Below are 24,122 nucleotides of genomic sequence, written 5' to 3' on the forward strand. Positions count from 1 at the left end.
CAAAGATGTTTTTCACTGCTGAAAGGCCTTTTTTCGTCTCAATCATTCGTGCCGTCCGCCAATGTCCTGGGTCACATGACAGTGAATGGCTCTGCTGTTAAGGTTTGTGTATTGCTTCTAGACCATACCACACAGGGGTTTAGGTGTGGACAGGATGGGCCTTCCTGGCAGGATGACTAGGGACAGGCTGTACCCAGCCCCACTTACACTTCAGAGGGTTTTGCCTCCTGCACACACAAAGGAACCTGACACCAGACCTGTCCTGTCTTATGTAACCCTAGACAGTTTGGATCCTTGACAGAGGAAGGGGAAGGATTTTCCAGAACTAGATGTGGGGGAGGACAAAGAGTCTCCCTAAACAAATGCTAGCACCACGTATAAATATTGGACCTCCAGAGTCATTCATCAGAACACTCCTGTACCTGTGGAAGTTACAGAAGAAGGACTTCCGAGCTGCCAGAGGATTGCTCTGTAGCTTGATGGACTGCCTTGCGGCCTGAGAAGGAAGTCTGTACCTGCTTGCCGTCATCCAAGCTAACCAGTGTGACTCCAAGGGTAAGTTGGTTGACCTTCTGTGTGAGCTACATGGACACAACAAGCTTCAGAGGACTCATTGCAACTACCCACCTGACCTGCTGCTTTTGGACCCTCTTGACCCCTGCTGCCCTCAACTGGAGGGAGTCCCTGATCCTCTGAGGTATATCCCCAGGTTCTGAACCCTTAGATGACATCAGGGTGTACTCCTCCTGAAATAAAAGTGAACATTTTGAAGTTTGGTTTCCTCCTGACTGTGAACATGGTCATCCACTCCAAGGCTATGCGACCGGCGACAATCTCAAATGTGAAGTTCCAGTGTGACCAGCTCTTCCCACCAATGACTATCTGCAGTGACCAGGAACACAAGACCTACACTTTGCGCTACAGCAACGATGGATCATGATGACCACCAAAGAAAACCACAATGACCATCGCGATGCCCAACAAGCTTTCCATGCTGCTACAATGACCATCCGCAATGCACAGCCTGCTCTTTGCACTACTGCGGCATCCGTACATGACCCTCAGCCTGCTCCTCAAGGCCTCTTCCAATGTGAACAGAATTCCTCGAACTAAATTTTGAAGGTAACTCTTCAGCAGACTTACCTGGTCCCTCCAACCCACAGTCCTTGTAGTCAGACTGGATTTGTGGCTTTCCCCGGTCTAGCTTGATCGTATCACCGTGAGTGACTCTTTGTGCTGTAAGGCGCTATTTTCACTTAAACATTTAAAATTAAATATCTCCGGCTCCACTGATTGGATTTTTTTAGTTCTGATATAATTTTTCTTTATTCAAATTTACTCTATGTTTCTAGATTTGTTTGCAATTTTTCTTGCGTTGTGTTTTCCCTTTAGTACTACTTGTGTGCTACATAAATACTTTACTGTTACATTCTTAGTTTTATGTAGATTATTTATGTAGATCATTTATTGATTTATTTCAACCATGCTTTGTATCTTAGACAGGGATGCATCTTTCAACTGTGTGTTGCTTAGCCGAAATGGAATGTTAAGCTTCAGCTTTGCAGTTGAAGGCTGGAGCTGAAAGGAGAAACACTCTGTTGGATCTGAGTGCTGTACTTATCCTAAGAATAAATCTTCTTTCATCATATTTACTTCTCCTTATGATCCTTGGATGCAACATTTACACATTGTCTCTGAATTAAGCCTGACTGCTTCTGTAGCAAGCTAGTAGAAGGTTGAGTACAGGTTAATGTAATGACTTTTGTGGTTCACCCTGACAAGAATTGTAGTTGTTGCCTGAGTGAGGCTTTCGCCCCCTCAACCAATAACTGAATTTCCCACAGTAACGTATTCTGTTTCAGTCACCCAGTAGTACAAACTGTGGTTCAAACTCTGCAAGATGTCAGCACATTCATCGTTATCTTATGATATGTTAAGAGAGTATATTTAAATCTCATTCAGAGTGAGTCAAATGGTATTATTCAGGTTGGACCAGTCTCATAATAGGGCTGAAGATGCAGAAGTTTGTCATATTAAAAAAAAACATAGCTGGCGTCCAACTATATTGTAGGCAAAACTAAGGGGTCCAACAAGTGAAAGTAAATATAGATATATATTTGTTTTACTCAGGATATCGATCTTCTTTCCACATTATGCTTTGAGTGGATATGGTATTTTTAGCAATTAGAATTAAGAGTAGCATTGTACTTAATGTATTTTGCATACCAAGTATTATTTCTATGAAGCATTAAAAAGTGTAAAAAGAATTCAGATTCTTACCCGTTATTATCAAAGTAAATTCTTGTGATTGTCCAAGCTGAGATAAATACTGTTGGTGCACCTGCCATCATTAAATGCAAAAAGAAATAGTGAGTTTAATTAACAACAACATCAGCAGCACATTATCATGGTATCAAATGCATCAAACTGTTACCCCCACAATATGATGTTTGGACAAATCTCAAGTTACAAATCTCCAGAGACAGACATACTGGAAATTAAATATCATGATGCACAAATATCATGGACTAGAACATCATTTTTTGAGGTAAGTAATTTCCTTTTAAATAATGTCAATGTTTATAATATTGTTTTTAATAATAATAGTGGTTAAAAATATTGCTTTTTAATTATTTGAATCTGTATTAGTTGAAATATGATTTGTTTTTGTTACTATTGTTTATATAAAGGTTATAGATTTTTTTTAAATATAGCCTTCAATTTTAAGTGATATAAAATGTCATTACATTTTTTTATAGTAATTTATAGTGTTGTAGCGGTTGTTGGGTTTGTAGAGGGATAGGGTGGGAGGTTAATTAGGTAATACATAATTATGAATTATTTAAATACTTTTATTTAACTATTTGATTGACATTTCTTATGCAAATTATGCAATACTGATTTGTATTTGTTATATATTATTTGAGGTTTGTAGGCGTCTAGAGAGCGATGCAAATTAAGTTATAATTAATAAACAATTTATTATTTATTGTCAATTAATTAACAAATTGATTTTGAATTATGTAATATATGTAATACTAATTTATGTTACTTATATTTTTATTGTGTGATGCTAGGTTTCTAGGGTTAAGGGATGAAAAGGTAATTAAGTAAATAATTAATTACTATAAATTATTTTTTGTAAATTCATTTATTCATTGATTTTTAAATATGTAGATTATGGATACTTATTAATTTTACTCATATCTTAGTTAGGGGGTTCTTTGTTGGGGTATAGCCTGAGAAGTTAATTAAGTAAGAATTAACCAACAATTAATTATTCATTTTTGATGATTCATTTAATTGATTTTAAAAATGTATATTATGGAATGGTTATTTTTAGGTCGAGCCTAGAGCAGCGCGCAAGCGCTGCACTGCAAGACTTTTAGTAAGGGGCTTCAGAAAGCTTACCAGCGCTCACCACATACTCATGCGTGCGTTTTTGTTTTTCTCACAGGCTATTGGGCTTTGCGTGCTTCTTTCTAAGAAAGTGGGCATTTCTTGTCATCTTGTAGTCCAGTTGCAGTACAGATTTAATTTCACCACCCACAGCTTCCATTTGAAGCCCACACAGATCAATGGCTGGGATGTTCGCCATTGGGCCTTGTGTGCCTTGTGTACCTTTTGTTTTCTTGCACCTGTGGGACTTTATTTAATTTAATAGTATTCACGTTCTTGAGAGTTTAGATGTGAAGTGGTGTGATCTCTGTAGTATTGACCCAGTAGTACATGCTAGGTGATGGTGATATGCTCTAATCATAGTTTTGTTTCTCTTTGGTAAGTGTTCTTGCTTCTCAAATTTGTTTGGGCCTGGTCTGGGTGAGAGCCCTCTAGTGGTAACCAGGGCCTGCTGCTTGTGTTGTCGGCAGTGCACGTTCTCAAGTCCTGCATTCTGATAGTTGGAGGAGGGGTGTCATTCTCTCTGGCCTGCTACTCTGGTGGGTCTTGTGCCGGTTTCCTCAACCGGGTGCCTACAGTGATGGCAAGAGAGTGAGTGGTTGGCTGCTCATCTTTCTCAGGTACGTTTATTTAATTAAATTTTTTAGTGATACCTGCGTTCACGTTCCGCTTAGTATGCGGCTTCTCACCTATCACTTGTCTTTGCATTCCTTAGAGTGGGTGCTGGGTTGTTTCTTGTGGCCCATTAACTGCATAGGTGGGCTTCCAGCATGATGGGGGACCGGAAGCCAACCTCATTACCATCTGCTATGTTTGCCAGTCACACTCGGCTTCCAGACTTATCAATGAAGGATGCCACACAGTGGATGGTCTTAATTATCTTTGTTTCAAAAGATTATACTTCGGTCAACCTTTAAATAAACCCTGCTACGTCACAGTGGGAATACACCATTACAACCACAGCAGTGGTGGGCCCCTAATCTCACAACCAAAGACCAATAACCCCACTGTCCAAACATACTCAGGCTATACTGGCTATAGATAACACGCTCCTAGAAGTGTAGGGCAGATTTATACAATATAGAAATGGTATATAACTAGAAATTAAAACAACGGAGATATTGCAGAGGTGTTATCTGAGAGGACGTGAACCAGCCACCCTTTGATGGATGGAAGGAAGCCTCCAATTCCAATTGAATGGCCCACAACTCCAACAGATTGATATGAAGGTGTGTCTCAGTCAGAGATCTCCACCTCTCCCAGAAGACGTTCCCAACCCAAAAGAGATGCATCCATCACCACTGTCAGCTTTGTGGGGGATAGGGAGAGGGTCTGCCACTGGTTCAATTGCAGTTGAGTAGCCACCACTGCAGATCCTTTGCACTCTCCTCCAAAACCTGGATGCAGTATGATAGGTTTCCATGGTTCAGAGCCCACTGAGACTTCAGACCCAAGTGAAAACCCCACATGCCATCTGGCATAATGGCCAAGCAGGATGCATGGGGTCGAGAGGCAAAGAGATCAAGAAGTTTTAAAGCCACTGTCCCAGGGCCAATGCTGAAACATCTGGATCATAACCCTATTGTCTGGGACACAGTGGACCAGGGGGAAGGCTTGAAACTGTATTATTTCTATGATAAATGGGACTGAATCAGGTGTAACTTTGGCACATTGATTGAGAATTTCAAAGATGTTTAGAGGTTTGACATCATCTGGAGGTGGTCTATGACTGACTGTAGCAAACCTACCTGCAACATTCAGTTTTTGTGGCTGGGAAGACTGGTATCCCCAACCTCTGAAGATCTGCTGCAACCACTGAACTCACTTTCGAGGGGCACTGGTAAGTCCAAAGGGGAGCACGGCGTACAGAAAATGCTCATAGCCGACCTTGAACCACAAGTAAAGCCTTGGGACTGCAGGGAGGGAATGCAAACATAGGTTTCTAACAGGTAAAGTGCTACCATTCAGTCTTTCAGATCCAGAACAGATAGAACTAAGGCCTCTGTGACTTTGTTGAATTCGTCTATTTTCATGAAGAAATTGAAAAGTGAAAATCTAAAATAGGACAAAGGCTTCCATCTTTCCTCATACCAGAAAAAACAGGAGCAACATCCAGTCCGTATTTCTGGTTTCTGACCCTCTCTATGGCTCCTTTGCTAAATAAAGGCTGGACCTTCAGCTGTAAAATGCTAAAATTACCCTCAGACAGTTACTCTGATGTAGTTGGAATATGTGACAGAACTGAGTGAAATGGTGGGGCATGTCCTTGCTGAAGGATGTGGATCACCCATGTGTTGGATGTGATGTTCTGCCAACCACAGCAGACAAGCTAAAGCATTTCAGTGGCAGTGGCAGGAGAACGAGGAACAGAGCAGAGTGCTGCACCTGGGGGTTTAGACAATGTCAGCTGAATCCCAGACCCCAACCTCAAAAGCAATGGGGGATCTCATTCACACATGCTGCCAAATTACCACATTAGTACTGACTGCCCTGCCCAAATAGTCAGTGGTGTGCAATAACATTATTTTTTGCTTCCTGAACATCTTGAAAGGCCTGAGCCAAATGGGACCTTACTTCTTCTGGGACTGCAGGCTAAATTTCAGCTGCAGAGTCCCATTATGAATTGGAATAGCACCCCACTAAGCAGCTGGCATTGACAGGTCAAATGACGAGGCTGGCTAAAGAAAACATCCTATTTCTGAACATCTCCATCTTTTCTGACTCCCTATCTGGTAGGGCAGTGGAAAAGGAACTATGATTCACTCTGCTGGAGGAGACCTGAGCTACCAGAATATCCGGTGTAGGCATTTTCATAATGAATGCAGTGTCCAGGAGTGGGCCCATGGTGACTTGCCATTTGTTTATTCAATGATAGACACAAACAAGGTTTTGCCCAACTACCCATGACAGTATCAGTAGGGGCTCTTTAAATGGTAACAATGTTTCTGAGAAAGATTGTCCAGGGTGTATTGAAGGTAGTTGCAAATCCAGGACTCAGAGGGCTATAGAAGGATCGGGGAGACACCAGCGCTGTATCAGAGAGCATATCTTGCCCACTGGCCACTTTTAAGTCCATGGAGAAGTTGTCATCATAATAGTGTGGGGAAAAATCATCCCCACCATCACCTTCAACACCATCATCACCAAATGCAGGTTGGCTGTGATTGGAGTCCAACCCAAAGAGATGTAGTACTGGAGGGCGATCTCTAGGCAAAGGGAAAGCCTTATCTGAGTTGGAAAGAAAGTCCGCTGGGCACGTAGGAAGTGAACTTACGCGCAGCTTTGTTTTAGGTTAGGACGGATTTGGTGGCAGCCGTGTAGCATTGATGGAGCAGGAACCAGAGTGGATTGGGGTGCAGGATGTGGAATGGGTTTCAAAATCAGAGCTGAACCTAAAGTGTTTCCAGGAGACGTAGCTAATGGTAAGGACTGACGGGCTGGAGGTAACCCAAATAGTCGCCTCTGCAGATCTGTTGGCCTGAAGATGTGAGTCATGTTATCCTAAAATGCATCCATGTCATTGACAGACCATGACATTTTAGGTGCATCAGTTGTAGAACTTGCACCTCAGAGGAGGACCACAAGCAAGACACCTTGACATCCGCTCAACTTCTCAGAAGGAAAATGGTGAGGCTGGGACAAGGACTGCTTAGTTTTTTCTTTGATTTGGACTTATTCAAAGACTTTAGGTGTAACAATTATCTGTTGTGGGACCTCCCCAGAGAAATGTAATGTGTCAGCTTCCATGACTTTGAGCTGGAGAAGTATTTTATGATTTACAACTGCATTCAGCATTGTATAGCTTGGCTTTGTGATCCTATATCACCTTCAAATTCATCAGGGCACAGTATCTGCACAATTTGGAGCAGTCAAAGACAGCTGTTTGAGACAGTCTCTACAAAGTTTAAAGTGTGTTGTTTTAGTAGGTGACATTTCTCTACACATTGGAAAAAATGTGAAGAAAAAATTAGCCCTGAATCAGCATACAAAGCTTTGGAAAGAAATTAACTGAGGTCAGTGTGCAGGGGTGGCGCTTATCAGTGGCGTTGGTGTCACTTGTAGGTGGGTGTGAGTGAACAGGAAGCCACATAATGCTACTGCTGGTGTGCGAGAGCAATGCTGAAAGAAATCTCTAGATCTAGTCTGGTGTCATGGGAAGCATTCACGGGGTGAGCTGTCTGCAGTTAGAAATAACCATCCGAATGAATATTTGGGTGTGTCACTGTAGACAAAAAAACAAAGATGGAGCGGTTTGATATGATTACTCATGGCTTTGTAAATGTCATAAGTGATGTCACTAGTAATATTATTAATGAGGCAATTGGCATGTCTTAGGCAATGTCATCAGTGATGATGTTAATGATGTCATCTCAAGCAATGGGGAGAGCATGGTAGGTGATTGTGGTTATGTTATTTCTTTATATCGTGTTAAATTTTTTTTAAATGTTCTTTCAGTTACCTGAGAAGAGGAAACCAGGACAATCTAGTTTCATCTAGAGTGAAGCAGGAGAGGAAAACATTTAATCTAGTAGGGTGGAGACAAGTTCTCATGTTCTCCGGTCAAAGACTGCTGGGAGTTTTCACAGTCCTTTTAAATTGTCTCAATAGTTCCTTTTACAGCATTTTTTAGAGGCACATATGATTGGGTTCGGATTCCTGGGAAGGGCTGAGGCCAACTCCTAAGCAACGTTATCAATAGCAAGAGTGTGTGCTATGTATTGCTCTAAGTGACCATGGGTCTGCCCATATGGGGGTCCTTTGCTCAATGTGCTACATGATACAAGTCATACATCACTGACAAGGTCTTATAAGGCCCAACCAGTCTGGGTTTGCTTGTATTTTCTTTTGAAGTGGACCTGGTGTGGCAGTTTGGGATGAACTGTTTCCAAGAGGAGCAAGGTCAGTGCTAGCTCAATAAAATGGGCCTCAGTCTAGAGTGGAACAGTGGGAGAATTCTGAAAGATTGGAATCCTTCTCAAAACAATTGCCAATGGCTTAGACTGTTTGCAAGTATTCCTTCCCTTTGAGTGTTTCATACAATGCTCTAAGAGAATGAGGATATTCCCAAACTTGAGTCACTGTCTCATTGGTCTACATGATCCAAGTAATACCTAAATAATGAGGCCTTATTATTCCGAGATTGGTATGGGATTGATTTTGTACCCTGATGGAGGAGGCTTTGCCAGGGGGTTAGGGATAGGCTGTCACCAAGAGGAACTGGGTCAATACGGATTTGCAATAGGCAGACCTCTGTATAGAGAAGCACACTGGGGAAAAATGATCAACTGAGCAGTTGGCATTTGTTTAAAGTATTTGCAAACATTCCTCCTTTCACCCTTTGTGTGTTTGACACTATCTAGCCTGACAATCGGCAATCTGAGAAGTCCAGCCTAAATGATGTTATAGTAGGCTAAGCAGGAAGCAGCAAGATCTTGAGTTAACGTCACTTGATTGTTATTTTTAAGTAGTAGGGTAATTTTACATAGTAGGGAAAGCTGAAACGTGATCCTTTACCGCATTGCATTGACATGTGGAAGCCAACAAATATTACCAGGTTTCTGGCTTTAGAGGTGGTATGGGTGGCCCTGAAGCCAGCTGAACATTTTTGAGATAGGTGGATAAACTCCTGGTAAGGAGATCTCAGCCTCAGGTCAAGTCATAGATCCCTCGCCTTCATCCAGTTATGGAATTTTAGGTGTTTTTTAGATTTTGGTTCACAGCATTCTCTTCAAATTATTTTCATCATAGGACTTCTGTGATTTATTAATAAAAATAGGTTGGGCTTCCTAATTGGGGTATGACTTGTTTAAATGCAGTTTACTGTTGTCATATGAAAAGTATATAAAACATTGAAACATTGCACTGTTGTGTGGGACATTGAACAAATCCACCTCTCCATTTCTGATGCATGTGTGATAACATCTAGATAATATGTTTTCCCTAAAAACATAAGGATTCCACCGTAGAAACATGGAGCAAAGTGATTTCAGACTATTGGTTATGCGTTTTCATAAAAGAACATTTTTGTAACACATTTAAATAGATTTATAAGCAATGTGTCATTTATTTTAACAGTGCTTTCACAATCACTGTACTCCATTTTTATACCTGTGCCAAGCATGTCAGTGACAACAGATGGAGTAATATCTATTTGTTGATGGCAGAAGCAGCAAAATGGTGCAAATTGCTATTTTATTTAATACAACCATAGTGTTTATGAAGTGTCTCTTATTGTTTTTTGCTTATATACTGGTTCTACTGTCTGATTTGATGTATATATTCCTTTTTGATACTCATTTGGTTAGGCATCAAAATTAGGGGTGGGTGGAATTTGTGGAATTGGATTTAATGGAATTCTGTGGAGTTACATTAAAACTCCTCTAGATTCCATTGGGTGGAAATATGCACGTTGGGCTGTGAACTGCCCCACACGGCATGCCAGAGGGCGCAGCTACACAAGTTGATTTTGCTGTTGATTAAGTAGATTTTGTGCTCAGGTCATGGCGTCCTGACGGCAAATGGTTGGGACCGCCAGCGTTAGAAAAATCTCACCGGATGTCCTCCTAGAGACCAGAAATTGCACTGGAGGATGCCAAATACTGCTCCTGCTATCCAACCTACCCTTCTGGAGCTGCGCACAAGGCAATTATCAGAATTTGGAGGGAACCCAACTTTATGACAGTAATGCGGGGTCGCCAAAAATTCTGCCAATTTTGCTGGCAGAATGGGATATTTAGCCCACCCCTAGTCAAAAACGTATTTCTTCTGACTCAATTTTCGGTACCTCCTATTTATTTGCATCTCTTTTTTCAGTTTTTCTGAGGATATTTTTTGTAGTGATTAGATTAAGCATTTCCACCTTGTATATTCTAAGGATACATTTCCTTCTTTCATCGATACTATTTATTATGATCGCTACACTCCAGTTGTTTTATACAGTGGTTTATTGGGTTTTAATGGGACCTGTGGCTATGCACTGGTTTTTACCACCTCCATACAATTTGATCCATAGTCCATTAGAGAAAATCAGTAATTCTATGCTGATGCTGAGACAATAAAGTAAGGCACTGTATTGGAGCACCAATGGTAGAGTTTCTGTTCACAGGATGACATCTCATTTCAGTCCCAAGTGCCTTTTAACGAATTGGCTGATACACTAATATTACATGTGTACAGAAATGATTCAAGATTGGTGATTAGCATCATTACCATAGGTGATACCACATGGCAAAACAACAATATATCTTGTTTCAATAAAATGTATTAATTAATCAACCAAATCTGAGGTCCCATAGGAGTTTGTTAATCCTGCCCTAATTTAGTGTTAGCTCCTGATGTTTGTTCGATTTTATTGGGCAAGCCCTTTTGTAGCACGCAAGACTGTAAAGGTTCACCTACCACGGTTCAACAAGTGTCTGACTGGCTAGTGACCTTGGAAAGCAAGTAGGACCGGTGTGGTCTCTTACATATTTGTCTCTCTTCTGGGAGGCCTTGGAAGCTAAGTATCGCTTTATATACCAGACACATATGAAAATCCAGCATGGTTGGGTACATGACAAGTTGCATCAGTTTCAGCTCTAAAAGAGCACAGATATTTAATATTACCCAACTCCATAGTAGTAATTTTATCAACGATAGAAGGATGAAAGGTTAATTGGTACAGCCGGGATTTGAACCTGTTACTCCAGTAAAGTCAGTGGAAAGCATGTTATATGTTGGGAGGTTGGAAATGATTCCAATGTAGGCAATACTGTGCAAATTAGGGTACTTTAGGGACATGCTGAAGATCCAATGCCTTTTAATAGTCAGTTGAAATAGTCCTGAACCTGCCCATATCACGGCAGCTCCTCTGAAAAACTGGCAGACTGAGGCAAGACATTATCACATGTGCACCATTGTCTTATGCCCCATAAATACCTTTCTGCTTGAGTACAGCCTCCCACTATAGTGCGAGGGGGGGAGTGTTGCCGCACTACTCTGCAGCAGAAATAAATAAATAAAATGAGAATAACTGAATGTTATTATCGTTTTATTTTGTACTCCTGCTGCAGCAGCTTTGAGTGAGGGGATGCGGCGGGGCTGCACAACAGTTAGAGGAGTGGTAGAACCCTCCTAAGTGCGCAATGACTCATGGGACGCCCAAAAGAGTCATGCACACTTTCCCTGTTCTCCATGCAGGCTGTATTACAGCCTGCGTGGAGAACATGCCCACCCCTCCAACCCCTGGTTGAGGCTGTGTCAACACTCTGATCAATCACATATTATTGCAGCGTTGTGATTTGTGATTGGTCTGGGGAGCCTGGCTGAGCTTTCTGTTCCTGGAGTCGGACGCAGAAGAACAGGAGCCGAGACGTAGGACCCGGCAGCAAGGTAAGTGTTTATTTTTTATATATATATTCTTTTACAGTGCGACCCGTGCACCCTGCCACCCGCAAGCCGTACCAGCCACCACTGGTGGAGGGCAAGTAGGACAGTGGTGGAGTAAGTTACATATCAATTCAGGCATTACTACTGGTGCTGCAGTACAGTCAATTAAAACGCATGACGATAATCATTATTATTTAGCACTCCTTGAAGAAGTATTGCTAAATTGTAATATTTGTGCTTCAAAATGGCCTGTAGCACCACTTTGAAACGTGTACTGCAAACTGCATCAGTTGATTCAATATTTCTCAAAATGTTCTTGGGATGGAGTCCTAAAACCCCTGAGAGGAACTCGGAGTTGCTTGCTTTGCTTGCTCACTTGGTGAATTTCAGGGCAGCTGTTATGCCTCACCAGTGTTAAAGTTGACCATTCACCATTGGAGCACCACTGGAGCATATGTGTCAAAGGAGAATAGCTGGACGCATGCCACTTCCATGTGTACTTATAAGAAACCTTGATATCAAGTTTTTTTCTGTAATTTGTGTACGTTCATTCCGTTTAGCCAGTAAATCGATGTTGAAAAAAATTAGAACACGTTATGAAAGTAAAGCACAATATATCAGAACACACAGCTTGTGATGAGCGAGCACAGATGAGGTGATAGTAGTATATGAGTGAGCTGGCATCCTGAGGCAATCTACTGCTCAAGGCAGGCCTACGCGATGTCATCGCCCTCAAATTTTGGATAATACTGACCAATCATGATAATAATTTATGTTAATACACCAGTGTTAAGCCCAGGTGGGGGCGTTAGGGCTTGTGGTGAGTGTGTGCATGCATGTGTCTGGTGGGTGTTTGTATGTGTGTGTGTGCGTGTGTGTATGTTTGCTAGTGTGAGTGCGCATGTCTTTGTAAACAAGAAGACATTCAAACAAAGTTTTATTTTTGGACAAACAAATCCAGGCTCCACCTGTGACACATCTCTTAGGATACTTTTTGATAGATAGTACTTGATCTCAACCAAAGAAATTGGAAAGTTACTGTTCTACACAAACACATTCTCAGCTGATAACTAACTGCTCATTTTTTAGCATGAAATGAAGAGGAAATTGAAAGAACAATATTATTTAGTAAATCAACTTTATTTTTACACTATTAAGATCACAATTATAATGCAATTTAAATGTAGTCATTCTGTCATACGCACTGAAAAAGGTTACAAAAAAATGTTTATGGTGAATGTGTTTAATGCTACACATATACAAACATAAAAATTCAACACAGATGATAAATTACTATAGGTTGTATACTTCCACCAGTTGTCTGCATGGCACTAATATTTGTAGAAACACAAAGCAAACTAAACATTTTCCTAAAATACACCACCACTCATCTCTAAAAATATACATTACAGTAAGATGGCCAACATAAATCCCTTAAGAGCAAGAATATTATCTAGTTGTATTACAAGATGAAAGAGAGTTCCTACCCCAGCCAATCATGATGTACCACCAGAAGTACTTTCTCTCTGAAAAGAAGGAGATGACCAGCAAAGTGTGCAGGTACAGGCCTTCCACCAGCAGCCAGAAGAAGTTGGCCATCACACAGTATTGGAAGAACACCATCGCTGCCTTGCAACCAACCTGCAAACCAAGAAGGATAAGTTAGCCTAAATTGTATTATGGGTGGAAAAACTGGATTCATATTTGCGTGCTGACTTTCACACTCAAGAATTGCATGTTGGGAGTGACTGACAATATTACACTTCTTTTGTCTACAATTGACTTGCCTACTTCATTTATAAACCATAATGTTTGTGTAAAAGAGCAGCGTCCTTTAAAAAAAGATATTCAAGTAGAATCGACATTGTAAATTTCTGACTGCCTCCTCAACCCCTCCCCATCCTAGTATTTGCTATCAGAAGTTCTGCCACCTCCCCCAAACTTGTGGCAAATTGAAATTGGCCTCCTTCTAATGCCTTTCTGACCCTTCCCTCATGTAATCACTCTCACAAGGTCCTTGAAGAGGGCAGTTAGAAATCCCTCAGGCGGAAGCCAGGGAGGTAACGCTGTTCGTATTTACAAAATTTAGATCGTAATTTTTAAAGCTGATTTTAAAATTGACTTTGTGAAACCCCCTAGTGTGTTTTGTGCCTGCACTTACCCTCACGCGCCTTATTCCACCGACGCAGCCGAGTAGGTGCTGTAGTCAGGTGGGTGATCGCCATCTTGGTTGAGGAGTGGGTCGGCAGACTACTTGCTCGCCCCTCCTGCCAAAACCACCCGCATAAAATGGCCACTCTCTACAGGATGCGCAGCGGACGAGCGCAGCGGACGAGCGCAGCGGCGCGCAGACGGCGTGCCGAAGACGCGCCAAAGACAAGCCCGTCTGCGCCCGTCCGCGCCAGACAGGGCCAGGGGCCCAGACCTTATACTCTACCTCCCACAGCCCCAATTATTTATGCACGAGACACCCTTCTGCAGCTGAGACATACGGCCCCTAAACCTTGTTTGCACTTGATCTCCCTAGAGGAGCGGCAATCAAACTGCTCTCACTGTGCTTATACCCTATCATTAGTTACTACACCTAACAAATATTGGGTTAAGATGGCCCTGCTCAACTGCAGGTCCTTACCCAAACATGGTATAGAAATAAACTTGCTCCTACAAGACTCTGAGCTAGAGGCCCTATTCTTGACGGAAACTTGGTTGTCCTTAGCTTCAGAACCTGACTTAGTTCAAGCACTCCCGCCAGGTTACCTAATTCAACGACACGACAGACCCGCAGGAATTGGAGGGGGCATTGCGATCATCTATAAAGACCACTTGTCCTGCCGCCTTGCAGATAGCCCTGTCCAGGACTGTGAAAACGTATACTTCTCCATCCAGCTCTCCTCGTTAAAATCTTTTTCAGGTATCCTTGTCTACTGCCCCCCAGAAGCACAAGGTCAGTTTTGCAGCTCTCTGCTGGAAGCCACCACCTCTTATGCCTGTGTGTCCCCCAATTTTACCATACTAGGAGATCTAAACATCCACTTTGATGATCCAACTGACAAAATGGCTGAAGATTTATCCCTAGACCTTACTTCCTACAACCTTCACCTGAAAAAACGCCAGCCTACTCACGTCATAGGCCATCTTTTGGACCCCGTTTTTTCAAATATTCCCGAATTAGATTCAGACGAGCCCCTCCCTGTCCCCTGGTCAGACCACTATCTTATTCCTTTCAAGTATCAAATCCATTCTGAAACCCCAGGCAGACCCTCCCCCCACCCAATCCCACCCATGGTCGAAATTAGATATAGAAGACTGGACACAGAATCTTGAAGCCACCATACCAACCTTAGACTCAGATCCTTTCCTAGCCGACCAACAACTTGCCACCTGGATCGAAAACTCCTTACACCAAGTCCTGCCAAAAAAACCTCTCCCCAAAAAAGTGGAACATTCAAATCTTCCTGGTTTACGCCAGAGTTGCGTGACCTAAGAAAACAATGTAAAAAACTGGAACGTTTATGGAGAATGGACTGGTTGATTAAGAGCAAAAAAGATTAAAAATTAACATTGAGGACCTACAAAGCCAGCCTAAAAAGCACCCAAGCCGCCTTCTTTGAAGGAAAAAATCAAGCTGCTGCCAATTCCTCAAAGGAAACGTATCGTATCATCTCTGATGAAAATGTCAGACCCACAACGATTGCCGATCCCTCTGGCCTAAGATGCAATCAGCTGGCCGAGTTCTTCTCCACAAAGATCCTGACCATCCTAAAAACACTCCCTACAGGCAATCACCCCGTTGATCTCCCTCCCCCTGTCCCTGCACCAGACTCTCCTTGACTCCTTTTCCCAGCTGACCAAAGAGAATTTTCTCACAATTTTAAATTCTATTAAGAGTGGTTCTCCGACTGACCCGGCACCCCTTAATAAACTTAAATTGGTAACCCCCACTGTGACCCCCCTCTTCATCAACTTAATAAATTCATCTTTTGGTCAAGGCATCGTCCCTCCTAATTGGAAAAAGGCCACTGTCAGAGCACTGTTAAAAAAACCTCATCTTGGCCCATCAGACCTGGCCAACTACCGACCAATCTCCCTTCTACCTGGAATCAGCAAGATGGCGGAGAAATCGGTTAATCAACAACTCTCCACCTTCCTCGAATCCAACGGCCTTCTGCGTCTCTCCCAGACAGGATTCAGACCAGGACAGGGAATGGACACTGCCCTCATAGCAGTGGTCGAAGAAGCGAGATCCATCTTGGACACAAGGGGATCAGTGGCAGTGATCCTCCTGGACCTTAGTGCCGCTTTCGACACAGTGGACCATATCATTCTTGTCCACCGGCTGAGTAGGGCTGGAGTCACTGGCCTTGCTCTGGCCTGGCTCAAATCTTTCTTGGAGCACAGAACCTTTGAGGTCACTGATGGACACGTCCGCTCTAGAGCACTGCCCCTGCAGTGTGGGGTTCCTCAGGGCTCCTCCCTGAGCCCCTCGCTCTTTAATGTGTACATGTCACCACTGGATGAAATCGTGACACCTTTTGGTATGAAGGTAGTTATGTATGCAGACGACACTCAACTTGTTGCCTCCTTAAACCAGTCGGCCCAATGTCAGGAAAACCTAGCCACGTGCCTTACAAACATCTCAAAATGGATGAGCCAGTCTCTCCTCAAATTTAATGGGGAGAAAGCAGAGATTTTACTACTTGGTAATGCATCCAAACTCCCCACCAAGCTTCTATGGCCACCCTGCATGGGAACTCCTCCTATACCTAAAAAAGAAATAAAGAGCCTAGGTATCTGGCTTGACCAGGACCTCAATTTCAAGACACAAGCCAGAAAAACTGCGGGAATATGCTTTGGCCTTTTGCGCATCGCTCGCAAAATACTCCCCCTTATACCCCCTCAGTCTGGGAAACTTTTCATTCAGGGCCTCATCATATCAAGGTTGGACTATGGAAATGCCCTATACTTGGCCGCCCCAAAATTGGTCATTAAAAAACTTCAACATGTCCAAAACACAGCAGCAAGGCTGCTGACTGGCATTAAACTGAGATTCTCCACAAAACCCGCCCTCATCTCACTACACTGGCTTCCAATCCATGAAAGAATCACCTTTAAAGCCCTATGCATCACCCACAAAATCCTTCATGGCAAAGGCCCCCCCTATTCTGAGACCCCTCATCAAACCACATCAAGTCAACAGACAGCTGAGATCTCACACCCTCTCCTTGGCTAGCGTCCCTAGAATTAAAAGAGCACGGTCAGGGGGGCGTCTTTTCTCTTACAACGCCCCCAAACTATGGAACGCCCTACCCCTCGACATCAGGAGGGAAACTAATCTGTTGGACTTCCGCAAGCTACTGAAAACCTGGCTGTTCCCCTGAACCATCCTGCCCTAGATCTAATATGACGAGTCATAGCGCTGGGACGCCCTCGGGTAGCTACGCGCTCTAGAAATTTAATTCAAATTCAAATTGAAATTCAGACACCCAAGACCTTCAGGCAAACCCCAAGCACTAGAGATCAAGGTCATGCTCATGATAGGGAGGGTGGGCCGTAAGTTTCTAGTATGAAGAAGGGTATCATAACAACACATATTACCAGAAAGTAATCTGCACATTGCCTCCTCAACCCCATCCTTAAGGCAGATTCCAGGACATCAATCTCACAACTACCAAATGGCAATGATCTTTCTGCAAAATAGTATCACCAAATATACTATTGAAAGGGACAACAGTTGCAAAATGAATAAGATCATTGCATCTCATGAAGAAGCAGTCAGGTAGACCTGGACATAAACCCCATACTGTCTTAGCCAAATCAGTTCAACTACCAGCCCTGGAATCTGCAATGGGAAATATAATCTCAGAACAACCAACCGAAGACAAGAACTAAATGGTGAGTTCACTCCCAATTGGCCAAGTAAATAACAAAGAATACAGATAAAACACCTCGGTACCTAGCCAGAGGGCCTTATGGGAATAATAAGCAAATTCCAGATCATATCCAAAAAAGCCCAAATATCTTCGGGAATAAGAGACCAATATTAGACAGTGACCCAGCAATACTGGTCACAAGCCAAAGCTGCATTTAGTCGTCCATTGCCCAGCAGAGGATTGCTCCCAGCCACACAAAATTAAGTAAATGATCTATGAATAGACAAGCCAACCAAATGTTCCCCAATGAGAAGGCCAGCCAGAAAGCAAACTTATGTAGCCAATCTGTCACTTCTCTCAGATGAACCATGAAGATGATCAAAAGAAGCACAAAATGAAATAGAAAATTTAAATATATGACCAGGTCAACTTACCAACCTTGTTGAACATCAAAGCATAACCTTCTGGGAAGTGAAAAGCTGAAGCCAAGATATAACAGATTACAAAGTACCAAACCCATTATAGTGCACCAAAGGATGTGCATACTTCTTGCCAGGATAGTTAAGGCTTTGCACCACAATCAACTTTATATTACAAACACCAAGCCGAGAAAACTATAGTGAGTTATAAATGCATAATTCCACAAAAGTACACCAGAATGGTCTAGACCAAATTCACCTGCTCCTACAAGTCCACAAGAGAAAACACCAAAGTTTAATACACAACCTCCAAACTCAGCATAGTTCATAATAGGAAAAAAATCAAGAAGACCTAAACTACAAGCATCAAAAACAGCCATGGAACATAAGAAAAAAAAAAAAAAGGCTTAAAATACAATCTCTAACCAATTAGCACAACTGAAAACCAGCCGCGGTCAGTAGTAGGAGTAACTGCAGGGCGGTGACGTGGGGAAGGGGAGGGGCAGGGTGGGGGGTAGTAATATATGGATTACGGGGCTTTACTGGTAAGGAAACATATAAATTAATAAAGCGAATTTTGTTGCGTGCACTGCATCCCCAAATGCGATGCAGTGGGCGCAACGGAATTCGTTGTATTTATTAATCCACAAGCTCATTACTAATCAAGCAATACTCACAGAACACACGTTACTATGACCCAGTACTCCACCTTACATGGCCAGCAGGAGGTACTGGAGAAAACGAAAGCAACCTTGTTCCATCGTATCATATCGTCTTTAGTGTATAATTACTTAAAATCATTTACAAAGAGGATCATCTATAATACAGCATAAAAAATAAATTCAAGTATTATGATTTTAAAACCAGGCGATTAAATGTGATGCGTGCATTTGAAGCCAGCCCAAAGTACTCCTGGCTGCATTAGCTGCTTATGTGTGTGCAAAGACATGCTATGTTCAAGAGGCCATCGTATATAAGATATTGCACGAGCAGAGCCAGTGATGCACCCTTTAGTTGGTGAAAAGTAAGTTGCTAAATATATTGCATTGTGGGACCAGGCATTCTGAGCCCAACATTTCAGGCTAGCCATAACCAACCATCTATAAGGTGATTGATGCATGGGTAAACCATGGAGTGCATGATCAGAATTGTGCATGAGACTCATAAAGTGTGAGTTGCATGCATAGGAACTGTGCAGTACCAGATCCTAAAGTCCAAAGTGCATGTGTGGATCCGTGAAATGCCAGATCGTGTGGGGGACCCCCCAGGAGAGAGTATTGGGGGTTATCTTCAGCATCAGGTCAAGACCCTAATCAAGGTTTTGCATCAAGTTTCTGAGCGGGTGCTGGGTGTTTTTTGCCCTCCGCTGGTACCCCCAAGTCTTCTCGCTTCAGCATAAAACGTGCCAATTCATGCAAGTTCTATCGGCACAGTAGTTGTGTAGATGGATGTTATCTCCTCTTTGCAAGTTCTCATGCCATTTTGCAAACTCATCGTTCTGAGGTACCGACGCCTCTGCTTTAGCAAGGCAGGGCAGCAGCAGACAATGTGCACAGATGATTCTGTGTGATATTGCCACAAGCTGCATTCTTTTTTCCTGAAGGGATATTTTTCCAGTGGCCCCAATAATCCCATATTGGAAGGGTTAAGAGCTTGGTCCTCAGGATGTTCTGTAATGCTTGCCTTCCGAGTGTTGCATTTAGGTATAGTTGGTGCATGATGTCTTTGTGTGAATGGGCAAGTCACTCAGCACCAGGGGTGTTTTTTTAATCTGATTAATGTCCTGTTCCCTTGAAATGTGCTTGCCTTGCACATTTAGGAGTCTTTTTAAGCTGCCGATTGTTGGCAATGAATCAGTTATGATTTGTAATGGTAGGCAAAGTGTTGCACTGGCGTTGAGCTGGTACCTTTCCCAGCCACTTTTAGTATCCTGAAATATCACTCTTAGTGCATCCCTCATTGATCCAGGTTCAGCATTGGTCAAACAGTGGTAGTATTTTACCAAGTCTTTTTTGCATTTGATATCCATTTTTCCAGCATTAAATTCAAGCTGGATCAATTGTTTTTGGGAGATTAAATACTTTTCTGAATGCCGCTGTGCAATGCGCTCCAGTTTTTCAGTCAGCAATCCAGCGAAGGCGTGATTACCATAACTTATTGTTGGTGGTATTTTTGCCCTCAGGACTCATTGAATTCCCTCTACGGAGTGACTTTGGAGCTTGTGGTGTTGTTTGCATAGTCCATATGTGACCTTGGCCACTTTGGGTGCGAGTGCTTTGATCTGCTGGGTTGGTTTGCCTGTAACTGAGAATTGTATGCCCAGGTAATTATATTTGTTGGCTGTGCTTATCCTTAGACGGCCAAGTTGCCATTCCAGTAGTTGCTTCTTCGGGTTTTGGCCAAATATCAGGACCTTCGTTTTCGTGGTGTTTGCCTGCAAAAAGTCCTTTGTATTATACTGATGCAATGTTTCCCGGGTCATGCCAATTCAGGTTTGGTCCAATCATACCAAATCATCTGCATACTGCATGATGAAGAGTCTAAGAAGAACTAGTTTGGGCAGGACGATATTTGCTTTTATGAGTGCCTCACCTAGAGACGCTGTGTACAAGTTAAACAAAGTGAGAGCAATGACTCAATCCTGTTTTAGCCCCTTGTTTGTGTAGATCTTTGTGGGTGTGTGTGTCTTCGTGAGCTTGGTTCAGACCAGTATACAGTGCCATGATCGCCATGAGGAGTTTCTTCGGGATGCCCGACTTAGCAAGTGTATTACGGTCAATGCCATCAAAATCAGCGCTGTAGTCTACAAAGCAAGTATAAAATGGAGGGATGCAACCTTGTTCTAGCACCTACAACTCCAATCCCAGGAGGGAAAACAAGAGGGAACCAGATTGAACAAGAATTAATTAGTGATCTCCCGAGTTGGTAAGTCATAGAAACCAAAATGCCTACAGCTCAAAACTCCACCTTCCATGCCTTGCAGAAAGTACTAAGGAAGCTAAAAGTGATGCAGTGCTTAGACCCTAATCCCGAAGACCTGCAAGGAGCATAAGTACAAACTATATTGTCTAAGGATTAATCCCCAAGCTCCAAATGCATCGAGAAGATTTCACAGAAATCAGTGAATATAGCCCAGCACTCCACCTTCCATGCCCGGCAAGAAATAACTAGGGAAAATCATGCCGCCATCTTCCATGACCTCAATCCCACCAGTGAGCATAAGAGGAATGAGATTGACGAAGAATGAATCTATTTACTTACAACACAGTGAGGAGCATTTTAACGAGCCAAAGTGGAGATGCCCTAACACTTCATCCTGCCTGCATGTCCAGCAGGAAGTACATGGGGACACAAAATCGACCAGGCTCTATTGATTCAAGTCTCGAGCCCAGCAGGGAACATAAGAGGTTCCATGACTGACCAAGAGTTAATCTGCAACCTCCTTACTCAACAGAGAGCACTTGTAGAAACCAAAGTAAATATGGCTCTGCACTCTATGTTCAGCTGGGAGTACAGCAGGAGCCCGTATGTAGCTAACACCTTTATCTCAATGACCAACAGGGAACATAACAGATGACCTTATTGAACGAAGATCAATCCACGAATGCACTAACCAGCAAAGCATACTCATAGCAAGCAAGAGTAGCTCCGGCCTAAAACCCATACACAATGTCCAGCAAGAAGTGTGGGAAGTAGCCTCGAAGGATCAAATTACTAATTATTTTATAAATCCAAGACCATCAAGGAATACTTGCAGAAACCAGAGTGAATTTAACTACACACCTTACACCCCCAACCCAGCAGGTAAAAGGACAGAGTCATGGTAATACAACTGACGGTCCTTAAATTACCACCATTCTTTCAAATAGAAGGTTGAGGCCTTGTCAGGCTCTTGACCCGACCATCACCAATCACTCATCACATGCTCAGCACATTAATGGCCCTTGCTCAGAGCAGAACACAGCCATTAATTCAACATTTCCTGAAGTTGTGAACAATCTCGTAATTCAACTGAAATCCCAATACCATGTGGGACATCTCAACAATCCTTATAATAGAGGTATCAAGCCTACTCACCACAACTCCAAAACCAACAGGAAGCACTTAAGAAACCCAGAATACAACCCTAGAGTTTGGGGGCACAGATATTGTCCTACCTATCCTGTGGACCCGAAATGTATACAACCCACAGTTTACAGACCATAAAGGAGTAATAAGGTGGACAAAACACCACTGGTTAACTGAGAAGTAAAACTAAAGAGCTAGACAAGCACATCATGCCAGAAGGCATATGTCAAGAACAATCATCTTTAAAAAAGATGTGCAAAATCCAACCAGAGTCTCATGAAATGAAGCCACAACTCAAGATCCAAATTCCCCCCAAAGTAAATATGCTAATGGGTCTAAATTATGCACAAATGTCGGTTGTGTAGGGTGAAATGATGCAAATTAAGATAATTCCCGGTTCCAGAATCAGAAGCAACTTGTGCACCTGCTACTTACCAAACCTAAAAGTGGTGGTAATCAGTGGGTGTGCATTGTGCACCCACAGTTTGCATGGATTATGTAATCAAGTCCCATATTTTTAAACATGCGAATTTCAGTATCTTAAATGATTCTTAGGGCCATATGTATCAAGCTAATTAGCATTCGCAAAGGCCGAATTTCGGCCTTTGCGCATGCTAATTAGCTAAATGGTATGTATGTAACATGTTTGATGCAAAATAAGGAATCGCAAAATTTGCTATTCCTTATTTTGCGATTGCACTTAAGGAATCGCAAATTTCGCGATTCCTTAAATGCAATGTATCGAAGAAAAAATATTCAAAAAATGCCCATAAGGATTCGCAATTTACCACCAACTTCTAGTTGGTGGTAAGTTGCGAATTCTTTTAAAAAAGCTTTTTTCCAAAAAACCAAAGGTGCCATAAGACGCTCATACATGCCCTTAGGGCATGTATGTGCGCCATATGCCCCCAAATGTCATTTTCAGGGGTGCAGCAGGGTGTTCTTGAGACACCCCTGCACCCTTGAAAGAATTCCTAATTTGCGAATAGAAAATTGCTAATCGCAAATTGCCCCTTCATTCCTATGGGCCTCCTGGCCCATAGAAATGAATGGGTAATTTGCGATTAGCAATTTGCTAATCGCAAATTAGAAATGGTAAGGAATCGCTATAAAAAAGCGATTTTGGACATACATACCGTTTTGCGAATTCTAAATAGCGATTCCTTTAAAATCGCTATTTGGAATTCGCAAAACGGAACTATGATACATATGGCCCTTAATGTGCAATCTTTTCGCAAACATATTTATGGGTGATGCTTGACTTCAAAATAGTTTGGCCTTAGTGAATGCATCACAATGTTAAAGGCAGCAGTGCTAGTGTTTGGAGCACAGAAAGCAAAGCATAAAGAAGTATTGGTACCATGCATAGCGCTGGGTGAAGAAAAAAATGGTGTAGCCAACTTATCAAAATTTTTATTCTTTCCAGTCATAATTAGTGGTAAAAAATCTGTCAAATGACCCCATGTCATGATGGTGTCTTTCAGCTAGTTTGGGGTTTTCAACCAAAAACAACGTGTATGTTGCATTTTACAGGGAAAGTGTAGCTACAATCACCAGCATGCCTAGGGCTCTTGGATGTTCACTAAATAACGAGGCCTGTCGGAATAGCCCCACTCCCTTTTAATAGTATGGACACATGCCACTCTGGTTAAACTATTCTAGGAAGGAAGGAAGGGAGGGAGGGAAGGAAGCGAGGGAGGGAAAGGGAAGGGAGGGAGGGAAGGGAGGGAGGGAGGGAGGATGGGTGGATGGATGGATGGATGGATGAACCAAGAGTCATTGATCTTTATCACTTTTGTCTTAATTATCTTAATTAGGAGATTTACTAATGTGTAATGATATATTGTATCCCACAAGTTAAATTTGAAAGACTTTGACACACCGTAGAAGGGTAATAAGTCAGGACACATTTGCATTTATTTGGTGCTAAAATGGATACTAAGCAGAAATAATAGACATATATATCATTAGTTGGGAGCCTAATGTCATGAGCACCATC

At 42.4% G+C, this 24,122-nt stretch overlaps 1 protein-coding gene across 2 annotated transcripts in view; it reads right to left on the reverse strand.

The window, feature by feature from the left end:
- VIPR1 (vasoactive intestinal peptide receptor 1) overlaps positions 1-24,122 on the reverse strand; it is an 849,588-nt gene that overhangs the window by 101,256 nt on the left and 724,210 nt on the right. For both annotated transcript variants that reach the window (XM_086941106.1, XM_086941107.1), the window contains exons 7-8: positions 13,254-13,407; positions 2,281-2,341 (exon numbers count right to left, since the gene is read on the reverse strand). In XM_086941106.1, coding sequence (XP_086797232.1) covers positions 2,281-2,341; positions 13,254-13,407 — 215 coding nt within the window. The remainder of the gene's footprint in view (positions 1-2,280; positions 2,342-13,253; positions 13,408-24,122) is intronic.

Source organism: Lissotriton vulgaris, chromosome 10 (assembly GCF_964263255.1).
Source record: "Lissotriton vulgaris chromosome 10, aLisVul1.2, whole genome shotgun sequence".
Classification (NCBI taxonomy): Eukaryota; Metazoa; Chordata; class Amphibia; order Caudata; family Salamandridae; genus Lissotriton; species Lissotriton vulgaris.